The sequence below is a fragment of the Ambystoma mexicanum genome, chromosome 1p, assembly GCF_040938575.1.
Source record: "Ambystoma mexicanum isolate Mex_15411 chromosome 1p, UKY_AmexF1_1, whole genome shotgun sequence".
NCBI classification, from domain to species: Eukaryota; Metazoa; Chordata; class Amphibia; order Caudata; family Ambystomatidae; genus Ambystoma; species Ambystoma mexicanum.
Window position 1 is genome coordinate 293,698,136 of NC_090921.1, and position 17,149 is coordinate 293,715,284.

General features: G+C 48.7%; 1 protein-coding gene across 5 annotated transcripts in view; it reads left to right on the forward strand.

Moving 5' to 3' along the window:
- Positions 1-17,149, forward strand: part of CBARP (CACN subunit beta associated regulatory protein) — a 200,992-nt gene that overhangs the window by 135,190 nt on the left and 48,653 nt on the right. For all 5 annotated transcript variants that reach the window (XM_069647211.1, XM_069647220.1, XM_069647205.1 and 2 more), the window contains exon 7: positions 9,762-9,914. In XM_069647211.1, the coding sequence (XP_069503312.1) occupies positions 9,762-9,914 (153 nt within the window). The remainder of the gene's footprint in view (positions 1-9,761; positions 9,915-17,149) is intronic.

The following is a 17,149-nucleotide window of genomic DNA, read 5'->3' on the forward strand; positions in this document are numbered from 1 at the left end:
ACCAGCACAGGTACTGATGCTCATTCAGCTACCAGCCGCCAGGACGAGGGGTCGCTAGACCATTCTGGAGACAGTGCTGAGGGACTGCAAGTGTTACGCTCACCTGGCTCCCACAGGGGCACCGGTCGGACCTGGACAGCTGCGGTCTCCACCAACGTAATGCAGTGATGACAGCCCGGACTGGCCCTCCTAATCTCGTCTGCTTGATCCGTAGAAGTATTCTCCTGCAAGTGGAGAGAGGAGTTTAGCCACCTGTGGATTCTAGTGATGGCACCCCTCTGTTCTCCCCACTAATCACCTCCGAAATTCCCTTTCAGTAATCTCACCTTTATAATCTTGAAAGATGAGCTCTCCATCCTGCGTGGATTGCAGGGGCGCGTAGATCCCAGTTACTTCACTGGTTCGAAGGCGTTGGGAGCGTTCCGGATGAGTATTGACTCTGAGGTTCCTGGCGAGGACCAGTAAGTATAAAGTTCATGGAGTTCAATATGTCCGACGTTCACTCTTGTCCCATTCCGATCTTATCTTGCAGCTGAGTCCTAGAGAAGTTTGTCTCGTGGCAGCTGATGGCGTGCAGGTAAGAGTCTGTATTACCCGACGCTGTCTGGTAAATGATGCATGTATTTAACGTGTTGTTTCCTCTCCGTTTACAGGTGCGACGTATGAGGAAGTGGAGAGTTAAAGAATTATGCCTCCGGTGGTAAGTCTATGGTGGTAAAAGAGATTGTTTTTGTTGGCTCTCTCGGCTCACCTTGTTGTTTCTTTTTGTCCCCTAGGTGCCGGAGTTCGGCGAAAAAATGATGGAGGCAGCGCTGAATCGACAGATGCTGTGAGGAATGGTGAGTATGGTGCGGCGCTGCAGCTGGCGATGCGACTCGTGCAGAAATAACGTTCTTTCCAGGTTCGGAGACGTGATGGATCCGGAATCAGGTGAAGAACTGAAATAATGTTCGTTTTTCCAACCTTGCCTCTTCTTTCCTCTTCTTCTAGGAGCTCCGGATTGGCAGAAGACTGGATGCTGGCTGAAGGCACGGTGAGCGTTACGCTGCTGGATGCAGAATAACGCGAAGCTTATGCTGCTGTTCGGGCGTGGTTTAAATAGACTCCAAAGTAGTTCCAGGTAAGAAGTTCCCCAGAACCACACCCAAGTACAAAGTAGTCCCTGTAGTAAAATAGTCCCATCCAGGCCTCACGTTGGCTTGGATTCATTTGCAGCATGGTCTGCATGAGGTAAGTAATGTGTATGAGCCTGGCGCCTGTGGCGCCAGGACCGATTTCTATTATGAGCCTGGTGCCTAAGGCGCCAGGACTGAACCCAGACAGCCCCCAGCCGGGGCTGCTGGGGTTTTAATAAATATCTGGATGCCTGCTCCCGGGGCTGATGGGCTTGATCCGGATGCCCGGGGGTAGGCATCATGACAGTACTCCCCCCCCCTCCCCCCAAGGCCCCTCCTAAAGTTGTTCTTCCTCTTGGTCCTGGTTTGTCTGGGAAGTTCCAATGGAATTTCTTCACCAACCGAGGTGCATGAACGTGGTCACTAGGCTCCCATGACCTTTCTTGTGGTCCGTAACCCTTCCAGTCGATTAAATAAAAAAGTCTAGATTTAACCATCTTAGAGTCCAGGATATTTTTTACTTCGAATTCAGATTCTCCATCTATTAGGATGGGGTTAGGTGGTTTGGTTAATCTTGTCCCGGGTTGAACTGGTTTTAGAAGTGAAACATGAAAGACAGGATGAATCCGCATATTAGAGGGTAATTCCAATTTGACGGCCACCGGGTTGATAATGGCCTTTATGGTGTAAGGTCCCAAATATCTAGGATTTGAAGTCCGAGTTCCCTTTAGAGGTATGTGTTTTGTAGCCAGCCAAACTTGATCGCCAATCTGATATTGTGGAGTTTCACTCCTATGTTGATCAGCATTTTTCTTGTATTTCTCTTTTGCTTGTTTCAAATGTTCTGTTGCCTCCTTAAAGGCTTGAGTAATAGTAGAGTGCAGATGAGTCACTGCAGGCATTTCTAAGTGTTGAGGCGAATCGAGTTCTGAGGTTCGAGGATGATGTCCATATATGGTATAAAAGGGGCTTTGTCCGGTTCCTGAATGTACAGAGTTATTGTATGCGTATTCAGAAATCCATAAAATATCCTTCCAATTGCTTTCGGTTTGGTGTAGCATACAACGTAGGTATTGTTCAAGAGTCTGGTTGGTCCTCTCCATCTGACCATCAGTTTGGGGATGGTGACTAGTTGATAACCTTACGTAGATTTGCGCCAATTGACAGAATGTCTTCCAAAATTGCGAATTGAATTGACTACCTCGGTCAGAGACCAATACGGAAGGAAATCCATGGATTCGAACAACGTTTTCGAGAAATTCCTTGGCCAAAATTGAAGCAGAAGGTAATCCTTTTCAAGGAATAAAGTGGGCCATTTTGGAAAAAAAGATCCACAATAACTAGAATGGTGTTAAATCCATTACACGGAGGTAGATCTGTAATAAAGTCTAAAGACAAGGTATGCCATGGTGTAGGTGGAATATCCAAAGATTGTAAAAGGCCAGCTGTTTTTTTCTCCTGACTTTTGTTTTGAGCGCAGATACCACAAGACATCACAAATGACTTTACGTTTTTTCACCAGGTGGGCCACCAGAATTGTCTTTTAATTTTAGCTTCAGTTTTTGCGATACCTGGGTGCCCTTCCATAAGGACGTCATGATAATTGGAGATGACTAGTTCTTGTAGTTCCTTGTGTGGTAGAAATAGACATCCTTGAGAGTAAGGTAGGTCATTGATGACTGAATAATCTTGGCCTTTCTTTACCCAGTCCTGCAGGGCTGCTGGATCGAAAAGTTGTTGGATTTTTAAATGAATGTCTTCTAGAGTCTGTAGAGTAGTTATGCCAAGAATTCTTTGTTCTGAAATTATAGGCACCGGTTCCGGGTTCGAATATGCTTCTCCCATCCCTATTCGGGATAAGGCTTCTGCCTTGCCATTTTTACAACCTGGTCAACAAGTGATCACGAAATCGAATTCGGCAAAGAATAATGCCCATCGAAGTTGACGCGATGATTGGGCCTTCGCTGTTTTTAAACATTGCAAATTCCTGTGATCGGTGATTACAGTAATGGTATGCCTGGCACCGAGAAGATAATGCCGCCAAGCCTTGGAGACGGATTTGATGGCTAACAACTCTTTATCGGTAACCGCATAGTTTAACTCAGGTGCCGAGAACTTTCTGGACCAAAATGCTACTTGATGAAGTTGACCGGTTTCAGGAGCCTTTTGGGACAGGACAGCCCCCATGGCTAAACTGGATGCATCGGTTTCAACTATGTATGGAAGCTCGGGGCGTGGATGCTTTAAGACAGGTGCCGACGTGAATTTCAATTTCAGCTCTTGGAAGGCTTTTTCAGCCTCTTCGGTCCACAAGAAGCGCTTGTTTTTTCGCAAAAGTGCTGTGATGGGGTGTACAACATGTGAGAAGTCAGGAATAAATCTGCGGTAGAAATTAGCAAATCCAAGCATGCTTTGTACCCCTTTAACTGAACTGGGTGATGGCCACTTGAGAATTGCGTCCACCTTTCGAGAGTCCATTCGGACTCCTTTTGGAGTTAGGATAAATCCAAGGAATTCAACTTATGTAGCATGAAAAACACATTTTTTCCAATTTTGCATATAACTTGTGCTGGCGTAGTTTCTCAAGGACTTCACGAATGTGCTAAACAAGGTCTGATTCTGAGGAGAAGTACACCAGAATATCGTCTATGTATACGACAGCACAGACGTCAATGAGTTCTCGAAGGACATCGTTCATAAAATATTGGAAGGCTGCTGGTGCATTGCACAACCCGAAGGGCATCACCGATATTAGAAAAATCCGTACTTGGTGCGAAAGGCAGTCTTCCATTCGTCGCCTTTCTTTACACGTACCAGATGATATGCCCCTCGGAGATCTAATTTAGTGTAGATGCAAGCATCCTTTACTTGGTCTAGTAATTCGGGGATCAGAGGCAATGGGTATCAGTTTTTTACCGTAATCTGATTTAATGGGCGGTAATCTATGCACGTTCTAAGGTCACCTTCCTTTTTAGGCACGAAGAATAAAGCTGAGGATGCAGGAGACTTGGAGGGACGAATAAAGCCATTAGCAAGGTATTGGTCCAAGTATTGTCGTAGGTGAAGATTTTCGGGTTCCGTAAGGGCGTAGATTCTACTGCATGGGGGTTGTGCACCGGGTAAGAGGTCGAATTGACAATCGTATTTGACAATCGTATGATCTGTGAGGTGGTAATGTGTTACCCGGGGGCTATGGCTATGCCCTACTACCGGACAAATGTCTGAGGGGGTGCCTGTACGCAGCACTACCGGCGGCACAGCTGAGGGCACTACGCCTACCAGGCCTAGTCCTGAGGTGCTAGGTAGGCCACGCACCATGACTCAGGCACAGGGCATGCAGCTCGACAAAATGGCTGCAGCGCCAGACAAGATGTCTGCTCGTCCGACACCAGCCCTGTTGAGGGAGTAGGTAGGAATTTGAGTGTCCGGGTGGATCTGGTCTTCACCAGGTACCTGACCTACAGCTTATCCTTCAGCAATGCTGGGCATATATCCCCTGCAACCAGCAAGGCTGAGTATGCCCAGGCTGCTGTAGCCACCAGCTACTCTGTCAATACCAACTTCCACCCAACCAGCCTGCAAGGACACGTTTTTTTGTGAAATTCTTCACGCTGATGAGGTGCCCCTCAGATGGTCTCGATCCTTCGGGATGTGATCCATAACATGCTGCCTCCAGTCCCTCCGCCAGTGCCTATAGTAATTCCTCCCATCGTCGAATGCCTCAGGCGGCCCACGCCAGATTCTTCGATTTTGGCTTCCCCTGCCTCCTACAGTTCAGCCAGTTCCATACCAGCCTCTGGCTCCAGTCCCAACACCTCAGCCTTCGGCACCCAGCACTCCTCCCCCGGCACCAGACCAGACTGACACCGATGAGGACGACGACCCCGGCACACCATCTTTAGCCAGGGCCTTCCATGAATGCAACCCGAGGTTGAACAACCTGAGCAGGGACGTCATTTCACCAAAATGCCAGGGGTAGCGGAAGTGACATCACACAACCCTTGACCCCCTAATGACATCACAGGAAGTGATGTCATTTGACCCCACCCTGAAGTGATATCCCAGGAGGCGAAGGAACACGACCTTTCACCTGTTGACAAAACAGGAAGAGGCATCACATAGCATTGTACACTACATAAACTATGGTTACGATATCACTATAATGTGATGTATACATTTCATACAAGAATGTATCGCCATATGTATCATTAAGATCAGTGTATAGGCCCATATTACCAAATTACTGTGAATGCAAGCAGACGTCCATGACCAAATGGTAATGATGTTTTATTATATAGGACTTACGCTTAAGCGCTTTATATAGAAAACATATACACCCAATATCACCCAACCTGTGTTGGTACTCATGTATCAACCTCAGAAGGATGAAAGGCTGAGTTGAGGCATTTAAGAACAGACTAAATCAGTGACTCACCCCCTGAAGTGTGCCTGAAAATAAACCCTTAATGAGTCTAGCAATTACTGTATAGAATTCCAGAAAGACACATTATTTGGTATTCCTATTCTTTCTTATTTAGGGTCAGTGCTAAAAGTATAGACTTCTGGCACTCCTGTTCTTATTTTTCCTCTTTTATTATAAGGGGCCTGAAAAAGAAAGCCAGTCACTCCAGAGGTAAAGAGCCACATGGTGCTCACAGCCCAGGAGATTGCATTACAAAAAAAAAAAGGTTTTTTTTGTAATTTATTTCAGAGGTCGCAAGAGAGACTACAGAGGTCACAAGGGAGATGCCAGAGGTCGCAGTTGCGACCTCTGGTGACCCCTAAATGACGTCCCTGAAACTGAGGCGGGGGTCCTGGTCGAGGTCTTCACTCTACGTCCCGCGGCTAGAACGGGGATCCCGATGCAGAAGGACGTTGTCCTCTTAGCCAAAAAGAAGGAATGACTTAAAGCCCATTCGCTGCAGCCCACTAACAGGTGCTGCAACGCCAAGTACAAGCAATTGGAGGGGATGCACTTTTGTTGTAGCACACCCTCAACCACTCCTCGATGAGTACCACAGCCTCTATCTACTCGAAGCCGCAGTCTTCCTCTGCCACCTCGTCCTTGGCACTGCTAGTTAAAGTTGAGAAGATCGTGGAGGCTTCTGGAAGGAAGATCTATTCCAACGCCTCGCTGCATCTCAGTCAGTTGAAGGCGGACGCCATACTCGCAGCCGTTAACCAGAGGCCTTTGGCAGGAAATAGCAGACTTCCTTCTGGAACCTCCGGTATGCAGTCAAGCATGCATCAAGGCGGGGCCGGCAGAAGCAAGGATGGTGACCCAGGACATTATGGAGTCCATAGTGGCACATGTCGACTCCTCAGGCCGTGCCATCTGCATAGTCACAGACATGAGAAGGAATACTTGGCTACGGGCTACCAAGCTCAACCTGGACGTCCAGGAGCACATATTGGACCTTCCATTCGAGGTTAGAGACTTCTGTCATTCCACCCCGATGAGGAACTTGATAAGAAGAACAGTTCCCAGACTTCGAAATCCTTATCTATCCTCACAAAGTCTACACCTAGGACCTTCAGTCAAATGCACCAGCGTTCTGACAAGGTGTGGGCCTTTGGCAGGTTCCGGGGCTTCCAGGAACAATGGTCCAGGCAGCCGGACTGATCTCGGTCATCACCGCCGCAAACAGCACAGGCCAGGGAATAAGGGCTTCTTTCAGCTCCACTCCTCAGCCTCATAAGGAGAAAAGGCATGCCCCTCCCCTCCGGATCCATGCACCACCGGTGAGGGGCAGGCATGCCCTTCATGCACAGCATTGGCACGCTGCATTTGCGGACCCTTGGATCCTATCACTAGTGTCCACGGGCTACCGACTACTGGTCCCTCCCAAATCTACCCTCCTCTCTTCCAATCCCGCATATCGGGGCAGCGACTCTATTGGCAGAAATTCAGTCCCTCGTACAGAGCCAGGTAGTGGAAAAAGTACCAGCCTCCCAGCGGGGCATGGGCTTCGACTTCCGAGAATTCACCATACACAAGAGAACCAGGCCGTCCTGAGAGTTATGCTGAACCTTTCCCTTCCACTTCAAAAGTTCAAGATGGTTACCCCAGCGCTTATTGCAGAGACACTATGCAAGGGAGACTGGACGTGCTACCTGGATCTGAAGGACGCATACCTACACATCCTGATTTGGCAGCCCCTCGGCCCTTCCTGAGCTCCACGATCCTGGGCTTTCATTCCGACTACAAAGTTCTACCCTTTGCCTCAATCCAGCCCCCAGGATCTTTACCAGGTTTAGGAATGCAGTGGCCACCCTTCTCAGGGTCCATGGTCACCATGTATATCCATACCTAGACGATTGGCTCATCAGGACGGTATCACCTGAGGCGGCCCTCATGAATACGCTACACACGAATTGGGAGTCTCCGACAATCTCAAGAAATCGCAGCTGGAGCCAACGCAGAGCCTGGCGTTCCTGGGTCTCATCTGGGATCCGAGAGAGTTTCTCTCTGAGGACATGAACGCACCCATCAAGAGGGCCACAAGTCATTTTCTCAGCAGAGAGGTGGCCTAAGCATGCCTTCCAGGTATCATTTCTTCTGACATGGCCTTACACAAGGCTGAAAACGAGGAGAGTGCAGATGCACTTCGCAGCCTTATGGAATCAGGAGCAGGGTTCCCATGCAGATCTCGTCAGCATTCCTCTATTTCTCCACCAGAACCTGTTCTGTTGGAGCACAGAAGCAACCAGAGGATAGGCAGACCATTCTGTCAGCTAGCACCGCAGGTACCATCACCACAGACTTACCACAGCGTCCACTGAGTTTGGTCCCTTCAGGAACAAGTGGCCCATATCAATTGGCTGGAGTGGAAGGCCATCTGGCTGGCTCTCAAGGCCTACCTACCGCTCAGTGGCAAGAGGCTCGGGGGCACGGTCATCCACTCCTCTCAGCAGGAGTTAGCTCTTCCAGCTTGGTTCCTGAACAGTTCACATTAAAACATCTGCGTCTGTCGCAGGCTAACCTATACATCATACAGACAGGGTGCTAGGAGCCATGCTACTGGGAACCAGTACAAAAGCTAGTGGACTGGGTTTTGCCACTGGGCCAAGGAAGTCGATCCTCCCACAGGCATACTGGATGACATATTATTCTTCTCTGCACACCTCGCACACTCAGGGGTCAAATAGACACAGGCCGCACCTATCCGGTGGCCTTGGAGCCTACCGGAACTCAGAGGAGGAGGTTTTCTCATCCTCCAACCCAGAGTTTAAAGGACTTTGGCGGGCCTCTCCAGGCTCTACCCACCTCCAAGAAGCCACAACCAGTGTGGGATCGCAACATAGTGTGGGGCGCCATGGCGCATAAACCCTTTGAGCAAATGGCATCCGTGGACAGCAGGCTGGTCACCATTAAGACGGCCCTTTGGTGGGTCTTGCGTAAGCACGCCGGGTCAGCCAGATTCAAGATCTGGTGGCTTTGGAGCCCTACACTACATTTTTTTAGGGACATGTTAGCCCCCAGATCGCACTCCGCGTTCTTGCCTAAAGTAGTCTTTTTGTTCCACCTAAATGAAGAGATAGTGCAACCTACCTTCTTCGCACACCCCGAGGTACTGCACTGCCTAGATGTTAGGCATGCTCTAAAATTCGACCTGGAGCTTCTGCGAATCGGGGGCTCTCTTGGTCACCTTCAGTGGTCAAGGCTAGGATATCAGGCCTCTAAGGCTTCCATAGCAAGGTGTCTGGTTTCAGCCAGTAAGGAGGCCTATCGAGGGGTGGCACAAACCACTTCTGGCAAATATGCATTCCCACGCGATCAGGGCCAGGGCAATCGCGTCCCAGGGGCACGTCCCGTGGCAGATTATTAGCAGGCCGGCAAGTTGGGCCACCCCTTCGGCCTTCTGCAAGCGCTACTGTTTGGATGCCATCTCCAGGTCAGATGCAGCATTTGGGCAGGCAGTAGTAAGGAACTTGTTTTCTTAAGCAGGGTCTCCTCTCCACCCTGGTGCTACATTCAGTTGTAATCGCCCATACAGTATGGAGGAAAGGGGACGGGACATAGGAGTAATTATAAGTTACTCACTGTAGTGACTAATGTACTACTAGTCCATAGTCCACTTTCCTCCATACATTCCATCACCCATCCCCTAATAAAAACTAGTGTCATTAGGTAATGGTGATATTGTCGACACGTCAAGGGGGACTGAGGAGTGGCGCCGGTGTGTGGAGTCAAGGGAGCACGTACTCCCGGGCCTCGCCCCTGCACGCCTCTAAATTTAAAGGGGAAGAAGAGTTTTTCTGATGAAAAGGTTCCATCTCCCGTCCCTAGCGAGGGACACCCATACAGTATGGAGGAAAGGAGACTATGGACTAGGAGTATGTTAGTCACTATGGTGAGTAATTTATAATTTCTGAATTGAGTCATCAGTTTTAACAGGAAGACTGTGCAGGCTCCAAGGGCTGGGGGTGATGCATTTCCATATTTTTAGCCTTCGTAGGAGTTACTGCAGCATTTTGTGATCTCTGCAGGAGGATCAGAATGTAATCTGGGTGGGAGGATAGGACTATTTATAATCTGTTCCCTGGAGTGAAATAGTCACACCCATAATTGTGTATAACAGTAGATGTGCTGCTTGGAGACCCACCTCCCCCATCAGATGACTAACTGACCCCTTTTTCTTACAGCCCCCAGTAAGCTCTCTACCTCAGACTGCCCTCACAAGTCACTCTATGAGCCCCAGCTCTGCCCTTCCTGGTGACACCTTTAACTCCACTGTGGACACAAGCTTCCTGGAGGTCAGTCCTGGGACCTCCACCCACTCTGAAGATGGCATGTCGGTAAGTAGCAGGCATGTTTCTCTTTCTCCCCCCTATATCAAACTAGAATGGTTTCCTCCCTCATCAAATCCGTGTTCCTTCCTCCACTAAAGACTAGTCCTCTCTACTCCCGTCATCTCGCAAATCCCTTCTTGCATTCAAACTGGTTCTCTCTTTGAAGCTTTCCGTGTCTTGTGAAAATAGAAACCATTTGCTCACCAAAGGTAGGGGGGATATGTTGAGTGTGCATCATGATGTCATGCATCGTTCCTGGAATGTGTTTGCCAATAATACAGGTGTGATGGGCAGACTGGGACCAACACCAGACTGAGCCATTCAAGAAAACAAAGTACAGTGGCGACGAGATGGCTTTAAAGTGGAGGCCGATTCTACATGCTCATGGTGCTGACTCACAAAGGGTGGGTTGAGGCATCCAGTTCATCAACTGCTTTGCCGCTCTGGAAATTGATTGACATTCTTCCCTCTGGTTCACAAATGTGTCCGCCACCTGTGGTTTAGGAGGGCGTGTGGTTGTACCAGTTTGACTTGCATTTTCAAAGAGTAGAATAAGTTATCCTGGGCAGATCAGGTCTGTCTGCCAGTGTTGGCCCTGCATCAACAAAGCCTTGGTTTCTCAAGACGATGTTTAAACTCTTGCTATGGCTAGGAGCAACTATTTTCTGTTCTTGTGAGTCCTGTTATTGTTTGTTTCTGTATATCCCAGCAGCCTAGCTGTGCCATGGACCCTTCTAACCTGGTTGCAGATCATTACTATCGAGCACTATGTTCCTGCGCGTGTGAGATTATTCCATATAACCATACTTGAGTCCTAATCATCTATCTATATAAAAGTGAACATTTGTGGGTTTGTTTGTGGCATGGCAAAGCGTTGTTCCTTATACAAATCAACACTGTTTCACCAGTCTGCACCAAATTATGCGAAGTTGCCTATTCGGCCATTCTGGACAATACTGGCTACTTGCCATTTATTATTATTGTGTTATTTATTTAGTGCAAACTTAGCTTCGAGAAGCAATGGAGTGCTTCACAGAACTATACACCAATACAGATACAAAATGGGGTGCTTTTGCAGAGGTGTACAACATTGCATATGCATAGCAGAGCGCTTTTCAGTGGTACCAAAAGAACAGATATACGGCGCGGCGGTTTGGGCAGGATTCAGAGGGGCACAGAGGGGTGCTGCTGTACCAGGTGGCAGGGAGAAGAGGGGCAGGTGGTCTCTAGTGAGCCAGGTGGCACGAAGGACAACGTGATGGCCTAGGTGTTGTGGAGGAGAGACTCCTTGAAGAGGTGGGTCTTGAGTTCTTTTCTGAATTGTAGGAGCAAGTCTAATGCCGACAGGGAGGAGGTTCCATAGTCTTGGGGTATAGGCTCAGACGACTTGTTTTCTGGTCCTTTCCTTTTTGCAGCAGCGGATTTCAAGCCTGCAATCGTCCTGGCTTCTGGTGGTGCGCTGTCCGCTGGAGATGCTGAGTTTCTATGTGATGTAGCTGGGTGACTTCAGGGCGACTGCCATATAGATGATGCAGCAGGACTTGAAAGTGATTCATGCATGCAGCAGAAGCCAGTGAAGGTCGATGAGGGCTGGGGTGATGTGGTCTTATCTGTGTAGACCCTTGATGAGGTGTGCAGCTGCGTGTAGGACACTTCTCTGGGAAGCAAGGGGGGGTGACGGGAGGCCTTCGAGGAGTTCATTGACCCCATCCGGGTGGGACAGGACCAGTGCTTGAATGGTGGATTTAAAGCTGTCTGGTGGGAGAAAGGGCTTTGACTTTTCATAGGGGGGAGAGCTTATACCAAGCTGTTTCAGATTTATTAGCTATGTGTGTCTTGAAGGAGAGGGGTTTGTTGATGTTGAACTTGAGGGACTTGGCGCAGGAGATGAGCTTGGGTGTGAAATAGTCAGGTCTGTATGTCTGGGTGTTCAGTATTATTGGTGATGAGTAGGAATTCGGTCTTGGAGGGGTTGAGCTTCAAGTATGCACTGGACATCCAAGACTGGATCAGTGAGAGGCAGGTTTTGAGCCTATGGACGTCCTTGATGGATTCGATCTTGAGATATAGCTGTGTGTCGTCGGTGTACTGGTGGATGTTGTGTGTGACTAGGAGGGCTCCGAGCAGCTCCATGTATAGATTGCACATCACTGGGGAGAGGATGGAACCCTACGAGACTGCACAGGTAACGGGAAGCATTGGCGATCTAGCGGAGTTCATCTGAACAAACTGCTTGATGTTGGCTATATAGGACTTCATCCAGCTTAGTACAAGGTTGCCGATCCTCATGCACTGATGTAGGGTGTCTGTAAGCGCCTGGTGGTCTACCTTGTCGAAAGCGGCCGAGAGTTTGAGTATCACCAGGAAGCACGGGTGGCCGTCGTCAAGGATGTTGAGGGTGTCGTCGACCACCTGTATTGTTGCTGCCTGCGTGCTGCAGCTGAATCCGGATTGGTAGGTTTGGAGGAGATTGTTGATGATGGTGTGCGGCTACCGCTTTCTCAATGATCTTACCTAGGAAGGGAAGATAGGTGCTGTGGCAATAGTTACCTAGGGTGTGGGATCCAGAATTAGTTTCTTTAGTAGAGGGAGGATTTGGCCTGTTTTTAGAGTTGATGGGAAGGTGCCTTGAGTTAGGGAGCGGTTGATGATCTCCAGGTAGGGAAGGAGAGCTTCTGCGCGGAGGGTCGTGAGGATGGATTCTGGGAGGATGTCATCTGTATACGATGTGGCTTTGAGGGCAGACAGGGTTCCTACCAGGTCCTCTGTCGAGAGTGTCTTGAATGTTGTCCAGGGTGTGGAGTTTTCACGAGGAGGCACATGAGGTGGGACTGTGGATTCAGAGGGAACGTCTATGTGCTGGCGAATCTTGCTGATTTTGTCCAGGAAGACTTTGGACACCCCACCCTGTATCCTGGATTTCAGCAAAAGTAGAAATTTGTTTGTGGCTTGGTGAAGCAGTGTTCCTTATACAATTCCACACCCTTTCACCAATCATTTCTGTGTTCATTCATCGCCCAAAATACTTTTGCTGAAAAAGATCTAATCTTTTTTTTTATCTGGGGGGTGGGTGCCTCAATTCCCCCCTCTCATTATCTATTCCCTATACCCCACCCCACCCCACCCTGTCCCTTATATGCAATCTCCCTCCACCCCCATGTTTTCTGATTTTTCTTTTGACAAAACATTTAGGCAAAAAGTAACACAATAAAAAAACGGGTGATGAATGAACGTCGTACCCACCAATCTGCACCAAACTTTGCATAGTTTCCTGTTTGGACCCTCCAGACATTACTTTGGACACCCCACCCCTTTCCTTGGATTTCGGCACCTTCACACATGAGATAGTTGCCTGTCTCGACACTAAGAACACCTCGAAAACCATGTTTCAAAGCCCTAGGATGCACAGTTTCCAAGATATTTACACCGCAATGAACTGCACCACCAGGGTGATGGGATTTGCGTGATCCAACTGCAGCTGGTTTTCCCGCGACGGAAAGGTTTGCATGGGAAATGTACGCACCACAAAAGGTTTGTACATATCCAATGCGAAATAAATGTCCCCAACAACCCCCTCTCACTATACTGTAAAGAGTAGTGAGTGGGGTGTTTGCGGGGGACACCCCCGCAGCCCTGTTTTTTTTTTTTCTATTTTTTTTTTACCTACCTTAAATGCATACCACCAAAGGTTTGAACTTTTGGTGTTTGAACCTTTGGTGGTATGCATTTTCGGACTTTTGATGCTTGCAGACGTTTTTACTCGTTAAAAACGTACAATACCGGGTGATGCGATCAGTGGGAAGAGAGCACAGAATGTCCCAGTATGCAGCAGCACACCATATTTCGGCTGACCCCCACAACCCAACGTCTGCTCCAGTGTATGTCAGCCAGCCACACATGTGCATTCTCAGTGCAGTTTACTTCAGAGTGCAAAGCGCATCAAGCGATAAGCGAATCGGAAGAGCGACCTAAAGGATCATTGATTTTCACCAATTGATGAGGTTTGTCATGTCTCTCTACAGAACCCGTTCAGAGAACGGGTACTTTTTGCTGGTGTGTACTAAATAATAAACGCACACTTCATTTGTCACAAAGAATCTGCAATGCCACGGTTGCCCAGGGAGAGCTTGCCTACTTTCCCACTGAGGGGCAACAGGGGGTCAGTGGTGTGAAACCACTCCCCTGACATGTGACTGAGCACTGATGTGCGACAGTCTGTGGCCGCGCAGGGGTGTAGTTTGCCATTTGCACTCCCCTTACTTATTGGCAACAACAGAAGTATTCGTTACGAAAATGAGCAAAAAGGTGGCTTGAAATCCGGTGCGATATTCTGAGAAAGCTCCTTTGAAATCAGCGACATATGGAGGAGGAGTAGCGGGTCCGCAGAACAATGCTGTTGGAGGCAGGTGCCCGCAGATGGGAGAACCCTGAAGCAAAGCCCAGAGTGTTGGCAAGTTTACAGCATCTGGCATCTAGTTGTGGCACCAGAAGGGGCTCCAGGAGCTGCAGCTGTGAAGAGATCAGCATTGAGTCTGCAGCTGCACCCAGCAATGAAATGGAAATGGAACATACTGGCGTTTGGCGCTGAAGAACATGTTGCAATGGCAACATGATTAGGACTGGCATCCCCATTGGGGCATGAAGGAGGCAGAACAAAGGGAAAAACTGGCAGTGTCGCAAATGCAGACGGAGTATTACAGCCAATGGAACCATCTGGACTTAAGAGGAGCATCCGGCTTGACGGGCAGAGATGCTACTATTCTGAGACCAGGGAAAAGCCTGTTCGGTCCTAGAACTGGGGGGACCCCTCCATGGGTTGCACCCCTACTGAAGCCATCACTGGTCAGACTTGTCCTGCTAGGTTTAGACCGGTTTCCCTCCTGCCCTTGGCAGGAATTACCTTGTGCGGGCACTACACCGCAATTACAGACATTTGCAGAGACTCCTGCTGAATCATTTTCATTTAGGCTTCAGGCTGAGGAGATGTACAGAGTTTGGGATCATGGAAGAGGTGGAAGGCATCAAAGTGATGGTGGATTAAGGCTTTGTGTGGTGCCACTATGATTGGAACTGTGTGTGGCTTGCCACATCATCACCTGGCAGATCCTCTTGAGTTGTTTCCACCACATGGGTTTCAGGACCTTGCATTGTTGTGGCTAACATCCTTTCTGGAGAAACGGTTGCAGGCTGTTGCCATGCCTTCTTATGACCTCAGGCTACCGCCCGCCTGACTTTACCTCCCAGCTAACTTAATCCACTCTTTTGAACTGTTTTACCTTGTCACATTTTGCTCCAATAAACTCATGACAATTACTCATTTTATCAAATTGTTGTTATTTGAAAGAAATGGGTATATGCAATCACTTGGGTGATCCCTGACTAGGGGTGTTCTGCACTCCTTACCTCTACCTCCAAGGGTGCTCCCACCGCCCTATCCCAGACTTGGCTATTATACGGTACCCCTGCTGTCTGGGCCTATCCCTCTCGCTAAGGGGGCCTAACGGCTGTGACCTTATCTACCTCTTACCCTCCTGGGCCTAATCTTTCTTATCGCACATCTCCTGATGGCTGACGCCTCCGCCTCTCCACTCTTCTCTCCCGCCACCACCTCCTCGTCTCTCACTCTCTGCACTCTGTCGACTGGGTTTCCTGTTCTCTCCTGTTTCTCCTGATTCTGGGGCTGCTCTCATCCTGATGGCTTCTTGGAGAAGGTTCTGAAATTACACAATAGGACAAAGGTTTCTATGTGCAGAGATGGCGACCGCGGTGTCAATAGCCCGGCATGTATTCAGACACTCTGGGGAGCTAGGGGCTGGGGTCCCTCGGGTCCTGCTCTTGCAGTACACTGATAGAGAGCCTACCCCAGGTTGTGGAGGTCCCCAACCCTCCGCCCCCCCACCCCCTCGCAGGGTCGGATCCATGACCCTGTCACATGTATGCAGATTCTGCTCTGGAATGAGGTGGCGCAGATGTCTCTACATTCGTGTCGAACACAGGACCAAAAGTTTCAAATTAAATCCCACTAAATTGAAGGTTCTCCCTTAGGGTCTGGAAGAACTACTGACTGGGAGACAAAACATTGGGGGCTTACCCGCCCCGGTCGAGTAGGACAGGAATATGGGTGTTATTTTAGACTCCATTTTCACTTTAAGGCGGAGTATTGACAATGTAGTGACATTTCGAATGTTTGAATTGAAACCCCTCAGGCAGATATTTTCTTTAATTTCTGTATCTTGGAAAGGTGATCCCGCACTGGATGGCCGCATTGGGAGAAGTTCTTGCCGTAGGATGTCCTTATCATGAGGATCTCTATTCCTCATGATGGGCTCAACATTTTTGAACTTTTGAATCGTGCCATGGGATGCCCAGTGGCATTGGCTGTACACTACTCCACATTGTTACTAGCAATTTTCTCCCAAGTAAAATTCCCCGACATTCTCACGGTTAATCATGGTAAACTTGGGGACTGGTGCATCCCATCTGTACTAGTTGTCACCCTGAAAGCAATGGTTATGATGGTGCTCTCAAAACGATGCCGAATCCTTTGTGGGAGAAGCTTTATGTTTTGTAGATCATTTGTGCCCATTATAATGAATTCCCTGGCAGTGCAGGGAATGGCTAAACGGCCTTGTATGTTCTCAAGCCCCGACCACCACCCTCCCTCGCATTTAACCCACTGATGCAAGCATCTGTTCTGGGTCTGTCCTATCAGAAGTATATCTTAGAGTGAAGGAGTGTCCTGCAATTTAATTTCCTAGGCAACATGTGTAGCATTTATTTGGCACCTATAGACTGTACATACATCTGTAGACCAGTAGCCAAAATGCAACCCATACAGAGTCTCTGCATTGTGCAGAAGGCAGTGAGCCGACAAACAGCAACTCTTGAGGTGAACGGCAGGTCTCCCATATGTCCCCATAACAGTTTACACAATAAAGAGCATGGGCAGCGCTGATGTTGATTTAGAATATCCTTTGCCTTCCTTTTCCAACGCCTTCCTTTTCCTCCGCCCTCCGTCTCCTTCTCTCTCCTTCTCCTTCTCCCTCCTTTTCCTTCTCTCCCCTTTTTCTTCTCTCTCCTTCTCCTTTTCCTCTCTCCTTTTCCTTTTTTCTCCTTCCTTTTCCTTCTCCTTCTTCGCCCTCCTTTTCCTTCTCCTTCTCTCTCCTTTTCCTTCTTCTTCTCCCTCCTTTCCTTTCTCCCTCCTTTCGCTTCGCCCTCCTTGTCCTTCTCTTTCTCCCTCC